This window comes from Triturus cristatus, chromosome 7, assembly GCF_964204655.1.
Source record: "Triturus cristatus chromosome 7, aTriCri1.1, whole genome shotgun sequence".
Taxonomy (NCBI): domain Eukaryota; kingdom Metazoa; phylum Chordata; class Amphibia; order Caudata; family Salamandridae; genus Triturus; species Triturus cristatus.
In genome coordinates, this window is record NC_140590.1 from 203,992,331 (window position 1) to 204,010,269 (window position 17,939).

The 17,939-nt window shown below is 46.7% G+C and overlaps 2 protein-coding genes across 2 annotated transcripts in view; both read right to left on the minus strand.

Moving 5' to 3' along the window:
• GRAMD1A (GRAM domain containing 1A) overlaps window positions 1–17,939 on the minus strand; it is a 676,680-nt gene that overhangs the window by 401,064 nt on the left and 257,677 nt on the right. The window lies entirely within an intron of this gene.
• On the minus strand, window positions 15,200–15,686 carry LOC146809223 (small ribosomal subunit protein eS27). Its single transcript, XM_085616043.1, has one exon. The coding sequence runs from the start codon at window positions 15,666–15,668 to the stop codon at window positions 15,414–15,416; it is 255 nt and encodes an 84-aa protein (XP_085472169.1). The 5' UTR covers window positions 15,669–15,686; the 3' UTR covers window positions 15,200–15,413.

The following is a 17,939-nucleotide window of genomic DNA, read 5'->3' on the forward strand; positions in this document are numbered from 1 at the left end:
ATTTTCTGATAGTATTACTTCATTAGTTTGTCATTTTCCCCCATGTTGACCTCATTAGTACGTCTATAACACCCAAATAGAGCAATATGCTACTGAAAGGTGACCAGTTAACCCTTGCGAAGGACACTGCGCTGCTACATTTTTTACTGCTTTTTTGTGTGTAACTTTTGATCCGTTTGAGCTAGAAATTTTTGTTGTTGTTGTTAAAAACAGTAAAATATGCAGCAGATAATGGGTTATGTGGCAAATGTGGCAAATCCATAACTGTTTCCACAGAATTGTATAACTCCAGTGAACTTGACAGGTCACTGGAGATAGAGCGCGATAGAAATGCTTTGAAGATTACATGATATATCGTGACATGTATTCCCATTTCCATTATTCATAAATGTGGCAGGAGATCTGCCAGTCTTGGAACAAAGGGAAATGTGGCCACACAAGTTTATCAGCAGGCGGCACCACAAAGAGGTTTTCCACTGCTGTTCGAGTTTATGTCGTGTCTCCTTAACTTTAAATCTTGGCTCATTTCCCTTTTTTCTGGTGAAGATGAACATCTGAGCAAAAGAAAATAAACTTATTTAAACAGAGGCCAATTCATTTCTTGGGCTATTAAGAGTTGTTTTGGTTACTTGTGACATCATACTCTTCGAATGCCCACTTCTGTGAACTCAAGAAAATCAGCCCTGAACTTTAAATGGTCACACTTTCTCTTTACCTTGCCTGGTACCAGTGCCACATGGTCACTGACTCTGAGCTTAGCTCATTTTTCGGCATTCCTTGAAATGACATGCTATGTATGCAAGATCCTGCTCTTGCTTAGTTCACTGAGGTCTTACTTTTTCTACATTCGCATGCAGCCCTCCCCCTTGGATGTTGTCCCCCCACATGAAGGCTATTTTGATCATGCCCACAATTAATTCAAGATTTCCGTTTCCAAGACTTGGCTACTGTAATGTGATCAATTCCCAAGACTTCGCTGCTGTGATGCGCTCTCACGTCTACATTCGATTGCTGTAATTCAATCTATTCTCAAGACTTGCCTGTTGTAATGCACTTTTTTTCTAGACTTTACTGTAATGCAATCTACTTTCAAGACTTGACTGTTGTAATAGAGTATCTCTTCTAGACTTGACTGTTGTAATGCACTTCCTTTTTCTAGACTTTGCTGTAATTCAATCTATTCTCAAGACTTGCCTGTTGTAATGCACTTCCTTTTCCAGACTTTGCTGTAATTCAATCTATTCTCAAGACTTGCCTGTTGTAATGCACTTCCTTTTCTAGACTTTGCTGTAATGCAATCTATTCTCAAGACTTGACTGTTGTAATAGAGTATCTCTTCTAGACTTGACTGTTGTAATGCACTTTTTTTCTAGACTTTACTGTAATGCAATCTACTTTCAAGACTTGACTGTTGTAATAGAGTATCTCTTCTAGACTTGACTGTTGTAATGCACTTCCTTTTTCTAGACTTTGCTGTAATTCAATCTATTCTCAAGACTTGCCTGTTGTAATGCACTTCCTTTTCCAGACTTTGCTGTAATTCAATCTATTCTCAAGACTTGCCTGTTGTAATGCACTTCCTTTTCTAGACTTTGCTGTAATTCAATCTATTCTCAAGACTTGCCTGTTGTAATGCACTTCCTTTTCTAGACTTTGCTGTAATTCAATCTATTCTCAAGACTTGCCTGTTGTAATGCACTTCCTTTTCTAGACTTTGCTGTAATGCAATCTATTCTCAAGACTTGACTGTTGTAATAGAGTATCTCTTCTAGACTTGACTGTTCTAATGCACTTCCTTTTCTAGACTTTGCTGTAATTCAATCTATTCTCAAGACTTGCCTATTGTAATGCACTTCCTTTTCTAGACTTTGCTGTAATTCAATCTATTCTCAAGACTTGCCTGTTGTAATGCACTTCCTGTTCTAGTCTTTGCTGTAATTCAATCTATTCTCAAGACTTGCCTGTTGTAATGCACTTCCTTTTCTAGACTTTGCTGTAATGCAATCTATTCTCAAGACTTGACTGTTGTAATAGAGCATCTCTTCTAGACTTGACTATAGTACTGTGAGCTATTCTCAAGACTTGATTGTAATGTAGTCTCTCTTCAAGACTTAACTGTTACAATGTGTTCTATCTTCAAGACTTGACAAGTGTAATGCATTGAGTCTTCAAGCTCAGACTCTTCTAATGTGATCTGTCTTCGAGATGTGACTATTTTAGTACACTATATTTTTAAGGCTTGTGAGAAGTTGGCCTGATATATGCTGTCCACTAGTTATAGTGGGCACATTGTATCAGTCCAAACAACCCCTTATGGTGATAGGTTAAAGACAACCTTTATTGAAAGCTATCCTAGTGGTAGCTATGGAGAGCAGCCTTCAGGCCAAGTTTTGAAGGAATATTTAAAATATATGTATTTAAGATAAAACACACCCCTCGAGTCTCTTTATGATACTGGAGTTCGAAGTACTGAAGTTACAAGTCAGTATTCAACTGTAAAAGCACAAATACACGTTTGGGCCCTAGGGGCGTACCAAACCATATACCAATAAAGTGGTATAAGAACCACGACTGAGTTAGACACAAGGTCTACAGCCTGTAGAAGTGCTTGGGCCACAAGGAACCACCCAAGGTAGTGACACAGGGGACCCACGGGGGACGCGTGCAGTGTGAGAACACAGCCGCAAATCGACGTTTACTTCTATGGGGAAAGTCACAGTTGGAAATTAAGAGTTTAAGGACACTTAGAGGATGCCTACGAGCGAACCCTTTTGGACTTAGAGGTGTCTAGGGCCAACACCCAAAGGAACACCAGAGTACTCGATGTACCTCACCCAGGGAAGCCGGGTGTATAGGTGTCAAATGGTGTCGGGTCGTGTCGCTATTTTCAATGGAAGCTGCTCAGGAAGTGCTGCTGCCGTGAAGAGGAGAAGTGTCCGGAGAGATCCAAGCCTGGATCTAGGATGGAAGGAACCTGAAAGCAGAGGGGACAGAGTCTGGGTCACTTACCAGTGACCAAGGACACGATAGTCCAATACCCACAGATGTCGGGTGCTTCAGGTGAGTTGACGGGTGTCTTGACTCTTCAGCCACGAGGTCCAGGAGGCGTCGACGACAACCAGGAGCTGGATTCGAGCTGCCCCACGAACTCTATTGAGTGCTGCGGTGTCGGCGACCAGATTGGACCCAACAAGCCTTGGCAACGGCAAGTCACTTGGAAACAGAGAAAGGACGTCGGTGCAGCCTAGCAAGGTCTGGGGGACTCATCCAGCGAAGGTAAGTCGGGGCACGTCTGGAGCAACCAGGAAAGCCCAATCAGAAGAGGAGTTGCCTTCGTGGGGACCTACTAGCCAACGGGCTAGCGATCGCGAAGGAGCCTCGAGCGGTCGCACTTGAAACTGGCCACGGGTCACTCGTGGAGTGGAGGCCAGAAATCTTCGGTGCAGGATGTGCTTAATGCGGGGGCTACTCGGAACCCAAAGCACAACTTCGATGAAGACCAGGAAAATGATGGATCAGCAAAAGATCACGGTGTCCAGGGATCATGGTTCCACGTCACCCACAATAGCCACGGGCCTAAGCTTTGCTGTGGACTCAGGGTAGCCTTGGCGAAGTCTGGAAATCCACCTGTGGGGATGCAGAGCCTTTGGTGTCCGGCGGGAGCTTCAGAATTGCAGACCAGACAGTTGCTTCTTTGGTGCCTGCCAAGCAGGGGAGTCACTCCTTGACCCCAAGGGAGATTAAAATAGAACGTCGAAGGTCCAGGATATATGTTGCAGAGTTTCGTCCAGGGTAATCTAAAGTCACAAGGACTGGGTTCCCATACTTATACAAAGTTTGGAGGTTGGACATACTCTAGGGAACCACCTATGGGAGGGTTTGGAAAGAGGGGTGGTTACACCCATTTCCTTTGTCCAGTTTCACGCCAGAGCAGAGGCAGGTAGCCCCTGCAACCGGTTTGAACTGGACTATGCACAGGGACACCAAGTTTGCCCCCAGTGCAGGACTTCAAAGCACCAGAGAGTGCTCCCGCCCAGCCCCAATACACATCTGCCTGTCTGGGGAGGTGGTTACACCCCCCTGGGACAGGAAACCTATTGTCCAGGCCTCCCCTGCCGGAGTTTCAGTCAGCAACAGGAGGCCAGACCCGTGTCTGTGGCAGAGGCATCCATTTTGTGATGCCAGGGCTATAGAAAGTCCTTACCGGGTAGACCAGTGTGAACATGTCTCTCCCTCTAGAAGGGTGGAATGCTACGGGGGTAGTATTCCAAAGTGCTTGACACCAAACACAACATGTTTCTGTGCAGCCAGTCCAAAGTTAGCATTTACCGCAAGGTTATAATGCACTTAAGAGTATATGGTCAGGCTGCACCACAAACAGCATCAGATGAGGTACTCCGAACGCTGCAGAGGGTTTCTGCTCATGCAGGGGCACCTTCTCACATAAAAACCAAGCACTCTGCTTCAGGATTGTTTAGGCCTGCCATAGGAGTGACTTATAGGTTTTATATGTGTGTGCAATGGTAGTGATATAGGTAGCCTATACCACAGTAAGGGGTGCAAGCACCACCTTACCCAGGCTGCAGTAGCAGACCTGTGGTGTCATTTTGGAGTGCTTCCCAGGGGTGGCATAATAGGTGCTTCAGCCCCTGGTAGGCCTCTGAGGTACCTATGCCCTAGGTACATAGTATACCATATACTAGGGGCTTATAAGGTACTCCAGAATCCAATAAGAAATGTACCTAATGTACATGGGAAACCATTTTAGAGAGGAAGCAGCTAGGCTGGGGTCCTGATTAGCAGGGCCACAGCCAGAGTAAGGTCGAAAAACAGTGAAACACCAGCAAAAAGTGGGGGTACCCATATGAAGCAGATCCTACTCTCCTACAAGGCTTGTCTGATTTAAGGCCCTTTACCTAATTATAGCCAAATGGTGGACTGTCTGGCTCCAAGAAGCCCAGAATGCAGGCATTGCTCTGAGAAAACTGGGCCACACCACCCTTGCTAGTAGAGTTCCACATGGGTTGCCAGTGGAGTTCAGGATTCACTCCAATTGCTTGAATTTGTTTCATTAGTGTAAATATGGTGCTAACCTAGAGTATTTTCTAGACAAGATTTACAGTTAACATAGGGACCTGTGTTTACAAGGATATTTCTATCTGCCCACGTGCAGACGTCGCCTGGGGACACTAGGTTCCAGTTTGTCAACCTCTTTTTCAGACTCTCTGTTGCAAGACCAGGATCATCACACTTTAAGAGGAATATTGGAAGCTCCTTCTTCACTCTTCCTTTATTTAAATCGCCTTGCAGACCAGCGCCAAAAGACAACGTTCATTGTTAGTGCACTATAAAATGTGTCTAACTTAATTGAAGCTACTGAAACACATACTAGACCTCATCCAACACAATCTCCACATCATAAATGGATTGTCTGTTAGTTCTGCATCAGACTATACCAATGCTGTGCCTGCTGGTCTCCCCTGAGACTACTTCAGACACTTTGAAATACTGGGAGGCCTCACCAAAAAAGACCCCACCTCTCATGTGCTTAGGGTGTGCAGAAAATCTGTCCGGCACTTTTTCTCTGAGGAACAGAGTCAGACTTGATTTATATTAGATGGCATATGTTTAGACTGACACAGTAGGCAAAAAACTATGGATCGGAATGCTACCCCGAGCGGTAGACTATTTGCAAGCATCCATCCCATCACCTTTTGGGTGATTGATTGCCAGTAGTATGCCTGGAAACTTGAGCCGGTCGCAGCTTTCTAAGCATACCACTGTCGATGGTTGTGAATTACAACAAGTAGTACATTTGCACCCATTCAAGGATTAGCCCTATGGGTAAGACGTACTAATTGTTTGGCAAACCAGTCTCTATATATATATTTAAGATCCCGATCCAAAAAATTAACAAGTTAAAAACTCTTAGTGAAATAAGACAGACCAGAAAAAAAGACAGAGACACGGCAGTCCTGACTCAGGCCCCCAGACTCGACTACTAAACCAAGAATGCATTTAAAGGGTCTCACAACCCAAACACTCCGTCTTAAGCTAAGTCCCTGCATGTCCCACCTAGGTCTGGTAGTACCAACTACGGTCAGGTACAACAGAAGGGCCTGGAGTCCTAGCCCTGGGATCACTCATTTCAAATGTATTTTCACTGCGTACACTCTTTTTCTGTCTCTGCTACAAGACACCTTCATGGTAGAGTTGTAAATTCGTTGTATGTGGGCAGGGCTCCATGTTTCTAGTCCCTGCCTTTTAAAAATCATTTTGTTAAGTGACTGACAGCCCCACGTACTATGCTCGATTCACAAATAGAGGACAGAGTGTAAGCAAAGTAATGGGGTGAGCCGAGCCGAGCTATGGGTATGGCCTACCTTTAAGACTCCAGGCACGAGTCGAGTCATGAAAGTGTTGGGCATGTTCAGCTTTCAACAAACATAATGAAAGAATAAGATACAATCTGTTTAGAATTCAAAACAATGTATTTCTATTACATGCGGAAGCATTTCACCGTAGTACCTCAGAGTATATTACTGTATAGACAGACATTTATTAAAAGTGATAGTCTTTAGAAACATTTATGGCTCACCTCCCCCAATGATAATGTCATAAGTGAACTAAGAGGCATGTCAGTAGTCATGTAAACCTTAAGTGTGCTAGATTCTTATTATAGATAGAGCAAAACCTTAGAATAATAAATCAAACTTAAGGGGAGCTCTCACAGCACACATCCTGAACTCAAGTATTTAAAAGTTGGCTCATATGTTAAGACAAGCATTGGCAAGGTTTCGCCTATGAAAGATCTATTGACTTTGTCAATTTCTTTAGATATGTTACACAGCGGTGCAAGCTTAAGGTAAAAAAAAAAAGTGCTTTTATTCAGCAAGCTTTGATCACGTCAAAGTGTTTTTAATCCCTTTAAGGCCATTTTGCTTAAGAGCCCGCACTGCTCTGTAATATGTGTCAAAACAGTGAGGGTGGAGGAGGGCTACCAACACGAGGGGGGAAGGCAAAGGCGTGGTAACCAAACAGCAGACAATGGGAGGAGGGCGTGGGGGTTACAAACCAAACAACGGACAGTGGGAGGAGGGGCGGGAACCAAACAATGGTTAGAGGAAAGAGCATGGGTTAGTGGAGGAGCCAAGCAACGGACAGGGGGAGAACAATGGACAGAGGGAACAGGGCAGGAAAGATAGGACAGCGGGAGTGGTGGGGTAAAGAAACAACAATAGAGGAAGGAGGGCGGGAGAAGCAATCTGAGGGAGGGAGCAGTAATAGCAGGAAGAGGGTGGGGAAGTTGGACGGACTGCAGAGACATGCACTCTATAAGAGTGTATGGTAAAAAGTAAAAAAAAAAAAAAGAATACCTCTAGAAGCCTATGGCCTGTAGGAAGACACTTTTTTTTTCTTGAAAATCTGTTTATTGGCAGTTTGTCAACATAGGTAAAATTTACCATTGATTATCACTTCAGTTTAGCACTTAGTATACAGCACACAATTTCAGTAATTTACAATCTTTACACTAATCATCATCCAACAGTGATTGTATGCAAAACCTCCCCTTGGTGTGGCGAAGAAATTCCTGCTAGGATCAATGAGATTAGAGTTAGTACCTGCACTTATGCCTTCGTGTTTGTGGGTCCATAGAAAGTGATGTGCTTTCCCGTTCCGAAGGTAATATGACCGGGTAGGGAGTGTTATGTTGCATTATAATGCTCCTATAATAGAGTCTCAACATACTGAAAACGGACAGTATAACTACCATTAAAGGAATAAAGAAAGGAAAGAAACGAAGAAAAAGGTTGAGACTAACAATAGCTCAGGTTAGGGACGATAGGAGGGACTCAGAGGGGGCTTGTGGGTGGGGGTGACCATCTCCTGGTTCGGATGCGCCCGATCAAGGGGCGCGTCCTGCGCAATCGTGCATTGTCATAGTGTTTCACTTTTGGGGAGGGAGGGGAGCGGCATCCATCAGTACGTAGACGTTTCACTGTCTTTGTTAGGCCTGGGTAGTTTGTGCTACTTCGAGCTACGCGAATTGCACGTAGCACAGTGCAAAATCGCGTAGCGTAGCTGGCATTTTTTGCTCGCTTGCGAGGGAGCAAAATGACATCCCTGTGAGACTTTTTCCTCGTTCGCGATCAGCAACATCAAGTTGCCGATCGCGAGTGTGGAAAATAAACCTCCCGGCGAGATTCTCAACGTGGGGAGGTCAGGTTTCTCATTGCGAGTGGTCGCGTATGCTCGCGATGAGAAACTACCAGTCCTCGTTGAGAAAGCTGCCGCTCGAGTAAAAATCTACTGGTGCGGCAGAAAACGACAGCTCGCACTGTGCACGATGCCGTTTTCAATGATTGCACAGTGCGGACAAGCATCCGGCACTGTGCAATCATCGCGAACAGCGCACTACGCAGCTCGCATAGTGCTACACGTATCTCGCATAGTGCGAAATGCACTTCGAGTAGCTACTCTTAGTGCTACTATGCAAACTACGCCCAGGGTTAGTCTTCGTCTGAGCTATTAACATAGCTTGTGTGTTCCCAGATGTATAGGGCGTCTTTCCAAAAGTCGGTAATCGGGTGCAGACGCATGCCCCTCAATTCTTCTCTATGCAGTGCCCTGCCTTCAGCCCCAAGCCCACTTAGTCACCTACTGCACCCAAATGGTGGTCTGTGGCCCCAATAACTGTTTCCATGTCACTGCTATACATCTCCCTGCCAACACCACGGCCAGGTCCATGAACCGGTTGCCCACTTTCTGTTTAGGCAGACAGGGGCATAGTCCAAGTAAGCACGTTACTGCTGTTAATTCCAAGGTCCACCCTAGCGTAGCATTAAGTTTAGAAAGCACTGCCTGCCAAAAAGGTCTGCAGCCTTTCACAACTCCAGGTATTATGCAGGAAGTCTGCATCCAGTTGCCCGCACATTGGGCAGCTCCGCGGCTCCCACAGAGTGCAGCAAAGAGTCAATGTGGGGTCATATAGAACATGTGTAGAAAGTTAAATTGGATGTATTTAAGTCAGGTATTGAGTGAATTTTTGGGGGGAGATTCCAATACCCTACTCTCTGAGTCAGTAAAGCTTCTACCTAGGAGCCTCTCCCTTCTGTCCCTTAAATGCGAGAGTGGGGTCAGGGAAGCTTCCAGCAGCGATCTATAAAACCATTTGATTTGATGACCTGCTGTTCCCAGGGTGACCCAAGAGTGTAGTACCGCATGGGTCCCTGGCTCCTCCCATGCCGCTGCCCACAGTTTCCCAAATGCCCAAACTAGCACCCCATACACAAGGAACTGCCCTGGCGAGAGTCCACAGCCCTCAACCAATTCCGCAAATGGGAGTAGGGTCCCGTCTAAGTAACAGTCCCCCTCGGTCTCAATCCCAACCTCGGTCCAGGCTGCCAGCTGCTCAGTCGTTAAAATCAACTGGGGCACTCCGTAGGGTAACCCAACCAGTGGTAGTGCCGGAGAGTATCGCGGGGTGTCCGGTAATCTGGACATGCAGCATTTCCAGCACTGTAGAGCGATAGTCTGCAGGGTCGTATTATATGGGACTTTGGTCGCCTGGCGGAGGAGCTTTGCAAGCAGCAGGCAGGGGTGCTGCTCTGGCTCCATAAGAAAGATTCCCTCCTGGTTTACACCCTCCAGCCATTGGGCCACCCATTGTAGCTGTGCAGCTAGTTGATAAAATTCAAAATCTGGCATCCCCAGGCCCCTCCCACTCATAGGGCTCCGCAGAGTTTGAAGTGACACCCTCCATCTCCCATTCCCCCACAAAAGGACCCGCACCAATGCATTGAGCAGGCGAAACCAGGCCGCAGGCATGAGTATTGGCGGGTTAGCAAAAAAGTATAGTAGTCGGGGTAACATGACCATCTTGGTCAATGATACTTTAGCCATTATGGGAAGGCGCAAAGTGCCCCAGAAAGTTACGTTGGACCGGAATGACCGGATCGTCCTGTCAAGGTTACCCTCCTTCAAGTCCTGCAGGGAGTGATAGATTCGGATTCCCAGGTATTTAAATATATCAGGGGCCCAGTTAAGTTCAGAGGGGAGGTCCCATGGCCTTGATAACGTGCCGCCACTGGAAACAGATTTGGTTTATGTTTATTCACCCGCAGGACTGACAGAGTCCCGAAAGCATCAAGAAGCCCAACAGCCGTCTCGGCCCCACCCCTCGTGTCATTTAAGTAAATCAGTAGGTGGTCTGCATATAGCGAGATAATGTGTGTCCTGCCGCCCACTGTCAGTCCCAGTTCGTCTACCCCAGGCAGAAGAGCGCCGCCAGGGGCTCAATCGCCAGCGCGAACAGGAGCGGGGATAAGGGGCATCCCTGATGAGTGCCGCACATTATCGCATATTGTGGTGAGATAGTCTTACCTGTCCTGATCCGTGCTGTGGGGCGAGCATACAACAGCTGAGCCCATTTCAACCATCCCAGTCCAAACCCCAGTCTCCTGATAACCTTGAAAAGGTAGGCCCAGCTCACAGTGTCTAATGCCTTCTCGAGGTCGACTGAAAGTAGTGAAGCCCGTTGGAAAGACCTCTACTCTTGATGATACAGAACGGAGTACAGTCTCCGTAAGTTGTATGAGGTGTTACGCAACGGGATAAACCCATTTTGGTCCAGGTGTATTTAGCCTCGCTTGTGTGGGAATAGCCGGGATGCCAAGATTTTACTCAATATTTTAAAGTCTGTATTAAGCATGGATAAAGGTCTAAAGTCTCTCACTCCAGTGTCCAGGCCTGGCACCTTGGTGAGGGGGACCACAGTGGCGGTCTCTGTGGAGTTCGGCAGGTGACCCAATTCTAGAGCTTCGGCATATATGGTGACCAGATGCGTGGCCAGCTCTGTGATGTATCAGGGCCCGACGTCTTACCGCTAGCTAGAGATGTGATGGCCCCTCGAACCTCCTGGATGGTTATGGGACCATCTAGCTCCTCCATAATCTGCTCATCTACAGTACTGAGGGGCAGCGGGGCCAGGAATGTGTGAAGGTCTGTCTGGGGGCCTCTTGTGGGGCAGAGTATAGTGATTCATAATAGCTCTGAAACAGACTGTTAATCTTGTCCGGGTCGAATTCGGATGTACCTGTATCAGTCTATATGTTGGTGATTGGGGCGCCCAGGTCTCTGGCCTCACTCAAAAGAACCCCAAAACAATCAACAACTCCCCAATCCCAGGGCATGCTGGCAACGGCCATCTGCCCAAACCATGGATACATCTCTCTTGTTCAAGATAGGCCCATGCCAGCCACGGCAGGAGCTTACCGGGGGTTGTGGTCCCAAAGGATGATGCGCTTAAGCACGCAAAGTGGTGTTATCTGGTGTGGTGCCTGCAGTGCACCGGCCCCAATAATCCTCCAGTCTTGTGGCTGCACCATTTGTTGGAAAAATTAGCGGTCCCATCAGAGCGGGGCATAGGCAGGAAAAAAAGGAGGGCGGAAAACCCCCAGCTAAATAATCTCATCTGCAATTTTGGGCATCACTGTGGGTAAGTCAATGGCCTATTCAGAGGTGTCTAAGTCCAAGACCCCAGATCCCTTGAAAGAGGGTGACCCAGCCTCCGATGAGGGGCCACTGTCTCGAAAAATCTCGGCGACTAATTGTAGGGCCGCTTCTCAATCACGCTCGGTCTGAGAGGAACTTGGTTTCTTGGGGCGAATGCGTTCAGACTGCCTTTTAGATCTCTTCCTGATTTTGCGGCCGTCAGTTGTGAGAGGTCGACCCCACGTGCTCTAGGGGGTGAGTAGTCAAAATATCGAAAAAATAATATAGACATACCAAAATATCGAATTTGATATATCGATGGTATGAAATCTCGATGTTTTGAATGTTGATGTTAAAAATATCGTTCAAAAGTGTAATTTAATATATCGAAGTATGTAATATCGAATGACAAAATATCGTTATGTCAAAATATCGTTAACGTATGATATATGGGTATTTTTTTATGTGTTTGTAAAAGTATAATATTTAAGGAATGTAGTAAAAAATAATATGTATAATAATTTTTAGGAGCTGAGTGTTGGGTTTATAGGGGATAAGGGTGGGGAGTGTTTTAAAAATATGGGTAAAAATATATTAATAATTTTAAATTCATTAATTTAATTTAGAAATTTAAATTTCAAATTTAGAATATTTTTTTTAGGAGGGGGATGTTGAGTTTATAGGGGATAAGGGTGGTGAGAGTTTAAAGAAAATACATTTTAAATATTTTACATGTAGTTGAGAGAAATAAATATTATCTAATAATTTTAAAATAATATATTTAGATTACTAATATTAATATATTAAATATTAATATTAATATTTATTACATAGGTTTCATATTGTAATTTCTTTAAGCAATGACTATTTTGTTAATAACCCCGAAGTCCCGAAAGTGTGGCGTGCCGGTTAACGACTCCGGCTTGACAGGGTGGTCCCCTTATTAAATCTCCCCCACACTCGGCAAGTCTCCCAGTCGGGGTGCCAGAGGCGGGCGGGCCCCCTCAATCACATTAACAATCGTGCTGGACGCCCCCAACCTCAGGCTTCGTGCCCATTCCCAGGCAGTGGATCACTTGCACTGTCCCTCCCTTCTCGGTGGTTTCATGTCACCAGCTAGGCTCCAATGTTGCACAGTGCCAGGGGTGTTTTTCCCGACCTATTATGGGTCCTCAGTGGCTGTGTTTTTCCCTGAGGGTGCCTCCATATAGAGCCACCCTTCCCCAGAGTCCGATCGCCACAGCCGACCTCCTCCATGCCACCCCAGGAGCAGTTAGGCACTCTCCGCAGTCAGGGCGATCCCACTGTGTCTCCAGTCCTCACTATCTGCTTCACACATCCACCGGGCTCCGACTCAGGCCCCAAGGATCGGCCTGGCCCACCCACGCTCCTCTCTCCTCTGGGCTCCGATCTGAGCCCCAAAAAGGTCACCGCCCGAGGCAGCAAGCCCCATGCCTCGCTCCCCCCTTGCAGTGCTCCGACCCAGGCCCCAAGAACCCGCTGGAGCACTCACCAGTACTCCGTCTGTGCCCAGGCCACGGGGGCTGCCAGGATCCAGAGGTCTGCTGCCGCTCACCACTAGGCTCTAATCTGAGCTCCGCGGGTGTGTCACCCGCTCTCACCTCTGCTTTGTCCCTGCAGGGCACCGCTCACCACCATCCGTACTCAGAGCTTCACGCCCCGGAGCCTGGTCTTGCAATCGGCTGCTCGCGCAGTCCGCACCACAGCCCAGGACCAAGCTGACAGTGTTCACGCAAGTTGCCGGGCCCACCTGGCTCCAGGCAGGGAGCCCAGGACCCGCACCGCCGCCTCAGGCATCTAGGGGAAATGACTGCAGGCTGGCACTTCCCCCGCCGGTGCAGCTCCCACGCGGCCCGAGGCCGCCGGAGCCTGCCGACCATAACTTCAACACGTCAGCACCCGCGACTCCGCGAGTCACAGGGAATCTGTCTCCGGCATTGCTCCAGGGTAGGGAATTGATTTATGTGCAGCCAGGCTGGGGATGGCACCAGTGATTAAAGCGGATTTATGGCAGGCCGGCCCAGAGCTCTTTGCTCACGCGTCCGCCATCTTTAGCCCTAAGGCACACCCCCCCATAGGTAGACACTTGCCGCAGGTAGGAAGCTGTACTTGGTCCATACTCCATGGCCGGGACAAACACGAAACCCTAAGAGGAAGCCGGAGCAGAGGAGGAGGCGCTGACCAATAAAAGGTAAGGAAACAAGAGTGACATGAAAGCTGGTATTTATTCCAGGTATCTGGTTACACATTTCGAAATTTCAGCCAACAGGTGAGTATCTTCATCTTCATCTGTCTCTCTCTTTCTCACTCTGTCTCTCTCTCTCTTGCTTGTTTACCTAAAAGATCATTGTTTGTCTCGCATTCTTGGCTCACAATGAGAAACAAGCATTTGCAGTGCAATAGGTCTCGCATTTACATGCGTTTAATCTATTGGCATTGTAAATGACAATGCGTTTTATTTATGTTTCAAAAACCAAATCACAAATAAAAGGTATTGTCATTTACAATGCCAATAGCTCAAACTTGCGTAAATGCGAGACCTGTAGCATTGCAAATGCTTATTTGCCTGTGCTACACTGAACTGATGTGGACAGCTCTGCAAATGAATTAAATATGCATTGTGGCCACTAAAGTGAAAGCGGATCGCGCTACATTTAGGAAAGACCATTAAAGAAAATAGTGCTCACCCACTAAATAATGGAGAATGTTTAACGAACCAAGTAAAAGGTTCAGTCGTTATGGGAGGTAACAAATGGAGACAAGGCGGTACCCAGGAGGGACTAACAAGCCTCTTAATGAATAGGAATTCAGCTTTTTTTTTTTTTTTTACGATTTCCCAAATCATTTATTCTGAGACTTTAACAACCAATTCTTTAGCCTCGCCTCAATGGTTTGTTGACGTACATTTCTGAAAGGGGCACAATGGATCGGGAATGGGGTGCCTCCCAACAGATGCAAGTATGAGAAAACAACCATTAGCATACCCAAGATGGTTAACCAGCATCGTATCTAGCGTTTATATAGGTTGCCACGGTGGCGATCACATCTGAATGGCTTGAGCGCATGGCTGTGGTCCCTTCAAAAGAGCTGGTTGTGATGCAAGGGCCTGCGGTGACAAGCTTTGAAAAACACCTCCCTGACACGGACAGGCATCTATACAGCTGGTAGCACATGTCAAAGATTACGGGCATACAAGCTGCATTTCAGAGCACAGGCCAGAAGGTATAACCTACTGTTGCATAATTACAAGTTTCATTAAGGCAGTCCGTTTTCTGGGGTAACAGTCTCCGGAGCTGTGATAGAAAAGGGAGTACATTGTAACAGGCAATAGTTTTAAGTGAGCTTGGAGATTCCACTTGAAACGAGCAACAAGTTGTGAACTATACAGTACTATTGGTCCCTGCACTGCGTATCTTAGGGCAGCAGCACACGCCTCCCCCAAGAAATTCCCAACCATTTGTGTCATACCAAAGAGTGCTGCCTGAAAAATGGAAATTAAAGTCTGGGGAAGGGACTGCTAAACAACCCATTAAAAGCCTATCTTTCAGTAGAGGGATTAGATGTAGTACAACACCCTACTCAGCCTCATTCACAACCCCAAGTAAATGGGACAAAAACAAAGGGCTGGTGCCGAAACAACTCTTGGCGGAAGGAACTTCGCGAACCAACCATAACTGCGGACGAGTTTTATATCCAAATGTATTGAGTCAGATGGATAAGGCTACAGGTACAGTGTATGAGAGCCCAATATTTCCATCCAACATTCAGATTTCATTGTCCCTTCTCCATATTGTTTGCACTTGTCCACCACGGCTCAACGCTCTGCTCCTGAACTGACGTTCTGTGCCACATACTGTGCAGGTAGTCCTACCCATCGTCACTCAGCATGCAGATGGCACTTAGTGCTGTTTTCGTCTGAAGGAGCAACCTTCCGTGAGCCTCGCCTTCCCCCCCGTGGGCTGACAAAGAACCGTAGAACAGCCCACACACAGGACCACCGTTTGTGCATGACTAAATACAGTGGTGATTTTGTAGCAACCTGGACACTTCACGTCCATGAAGTAAGAGTTTGGACTCTGAACCAGACGCTTCTTCTTGTGTTTCCTCTTCTCCTCCTCGGGAGACGGATGCAAGAGATCTTTTGCGAGAGGCATGTTTGCGCAGACACGGCCGCTGCTAGAAAGGCGGAATTCAGCTTTTACGAACGACAATGACACCAGCTAATTAAATATATGGGTGGAGAGTGGGCGGGGCTTCCACGCCTCGCAGAGCGAGCAGTGCATGCGCACTGCCGCTAGCTCGATCTAAAAAAACGAATTATATAGTTGTCTAAGACTCTTAGCATTACAGTGTCATGCCCCTGAACCTTCAACCTCAGGCAGCTGGATAAATAAACAAAATGATCACAGCTTAGTAGAGAGCAATAACTTTTTTGTGGAAGCACACAACTTCTGCCCAAAAAACATTCTCATGTCCCCCAACATGTGGACGGATCCAAATCCCCTCTCCTGGTAATTCCCACAAAATTGTCTGGCGACATCTGCTCTGTCAAGCCAGTCCATAAAAAGGTAGTGGTGCCCATATCCCACCTCTGCTCCCCACTGCAAATTGTCACTCCTGCTCTACTCAAATGAAATCCGAGAGATGAATGTCACACATGTCAAAGTCCTAATGTTCTCAGTGAAATTGAACTCTCGTTTTATATGGACAGTGTAGTTTTCAAGGGTTAGCATTAAGAAAGTAGTTTATGACTGTCAATGTTGACAGTTATCACCGAGTACACCAATGTCCACAGCAAGACTCGTTCATTACTGTAACCCAATCATTGTTTCTACATGCAACGCAAAAGTAGATCACAGTTTTTGGTTGGCAGAAGCAGTTGAAGTTTAATAATTTTATTGACACATTGCAGGATTCATTTACGGGCGAAGCGAGTGTTCAGCGCTGTATGAATAATCGCTGACACCCTATTCTGAATACCAAGCCAGAGTAACCGGGAATATAATACTTTATGTAGTACATCGACGTACTACCTGTGGTCTCCTTGTAATTCTGGAGTAGTCGCGCTCGTGAGACACAGAGCGATTAAAAGCCTAACCCACCCTTGTCCGGATGCCAGCTGTCCTTCAGCGGGGAAAGGGGTCGCCGTTGCTTTCTTCTCAGGGGCCCCTATGGCCCGAGGTCAACAGGTTTGCAGTTCTCAGTGAAACTGAACTGCCTTGTAATACAGATACACTAGTGTCGGTTTCCAGGGTCTGCATTAAGAAAGCAGCTTACGACTGTCAACGATCAAAGTTATCACCGAGTACACCAATGTCCCTCTCGGTTCTAGAGGGAGCACGCCAATTTCGTTCTCTGGCATTCACCGCGTTTAAATCGACTATTTGAAACGTTGACACATCTGGCTCCGATTCAAACACCAAGTTACATCGAGCAGAAGCAAAACGCAGGAATTGGGCTGAAAATCACATGATTCTACATAAGTATGCCGAATGCGCGCGTGAGAGAGAGGGGGAGCAGGAGGTGAGCCTTGGAGTGGTGCATGCGTGCACGCGCAGTTTGCTCATTTTCAAGCACTGCACTCGTGCTTGTAGCACGCCGCTGCTCACTCCTGCAAGGTGGATGCCGCCACAAGCACGAGTGTGTGCTTGAAAATGAGCAGAGCGACGACTAAGGGCCCTCCTATGCAGCGAATGCGCACTGCGTAGGCGAGACCTAAAAACAGCAAAGAGATAGTAGACCCCAAACCCAACTACCAAGCCAAGAATGCATTTATACTCCCCCCAAAGCTACACAACTGCATGGAAGCTCAATAAGAAACACATGTGGAGGAGAGGAGTTGGCCTAACGGCTAGGGCGCTCAACCTCAGACCTGGGGAACTGGGTTTGAGTCTCTGTAATGACGCTGAACATCCTGTGATTCTGGGCAAATCACTTAATCTCCCCATGCCTAACAAAAAATGAATGTGTGTCCTCATGTAACATAACGGGTTCTATGTAAAGCGCTCTGATACCCGATTGGATTTGGGTCTAGTTCGCGCTATATAAAACTCTGAAAAAAAAAAATGTGTTGAACATGTTTATTTGTATGTAAATGAGTGCACTTTGTGGTCCACCATATTGAAAGCTGTGGAGCGTTTGCTTGGCGGATCAGGTGAAACGTCTTATCTGCTGCCTTCAGAGTATCTTTCCAGAATGTGAGCAGTGCGGATCAAGATCTATGGTTGGGGTTGTCTCTGGACTAGAATCAGTTGCTGTCCTAGGGACCAAAGCCTGGAATCTCCTTCATTGTTATCTTCGTTTTATTCAGACAGAGGCTAACATCAGGAAAGCCCTGAAAACTTATCTGAGTTCTGAGTCAGGTCTGTACTTTATGTAGGACCCGCATAGCACCATGTAGATCTCGTTCTTCTAGGAATATAGGG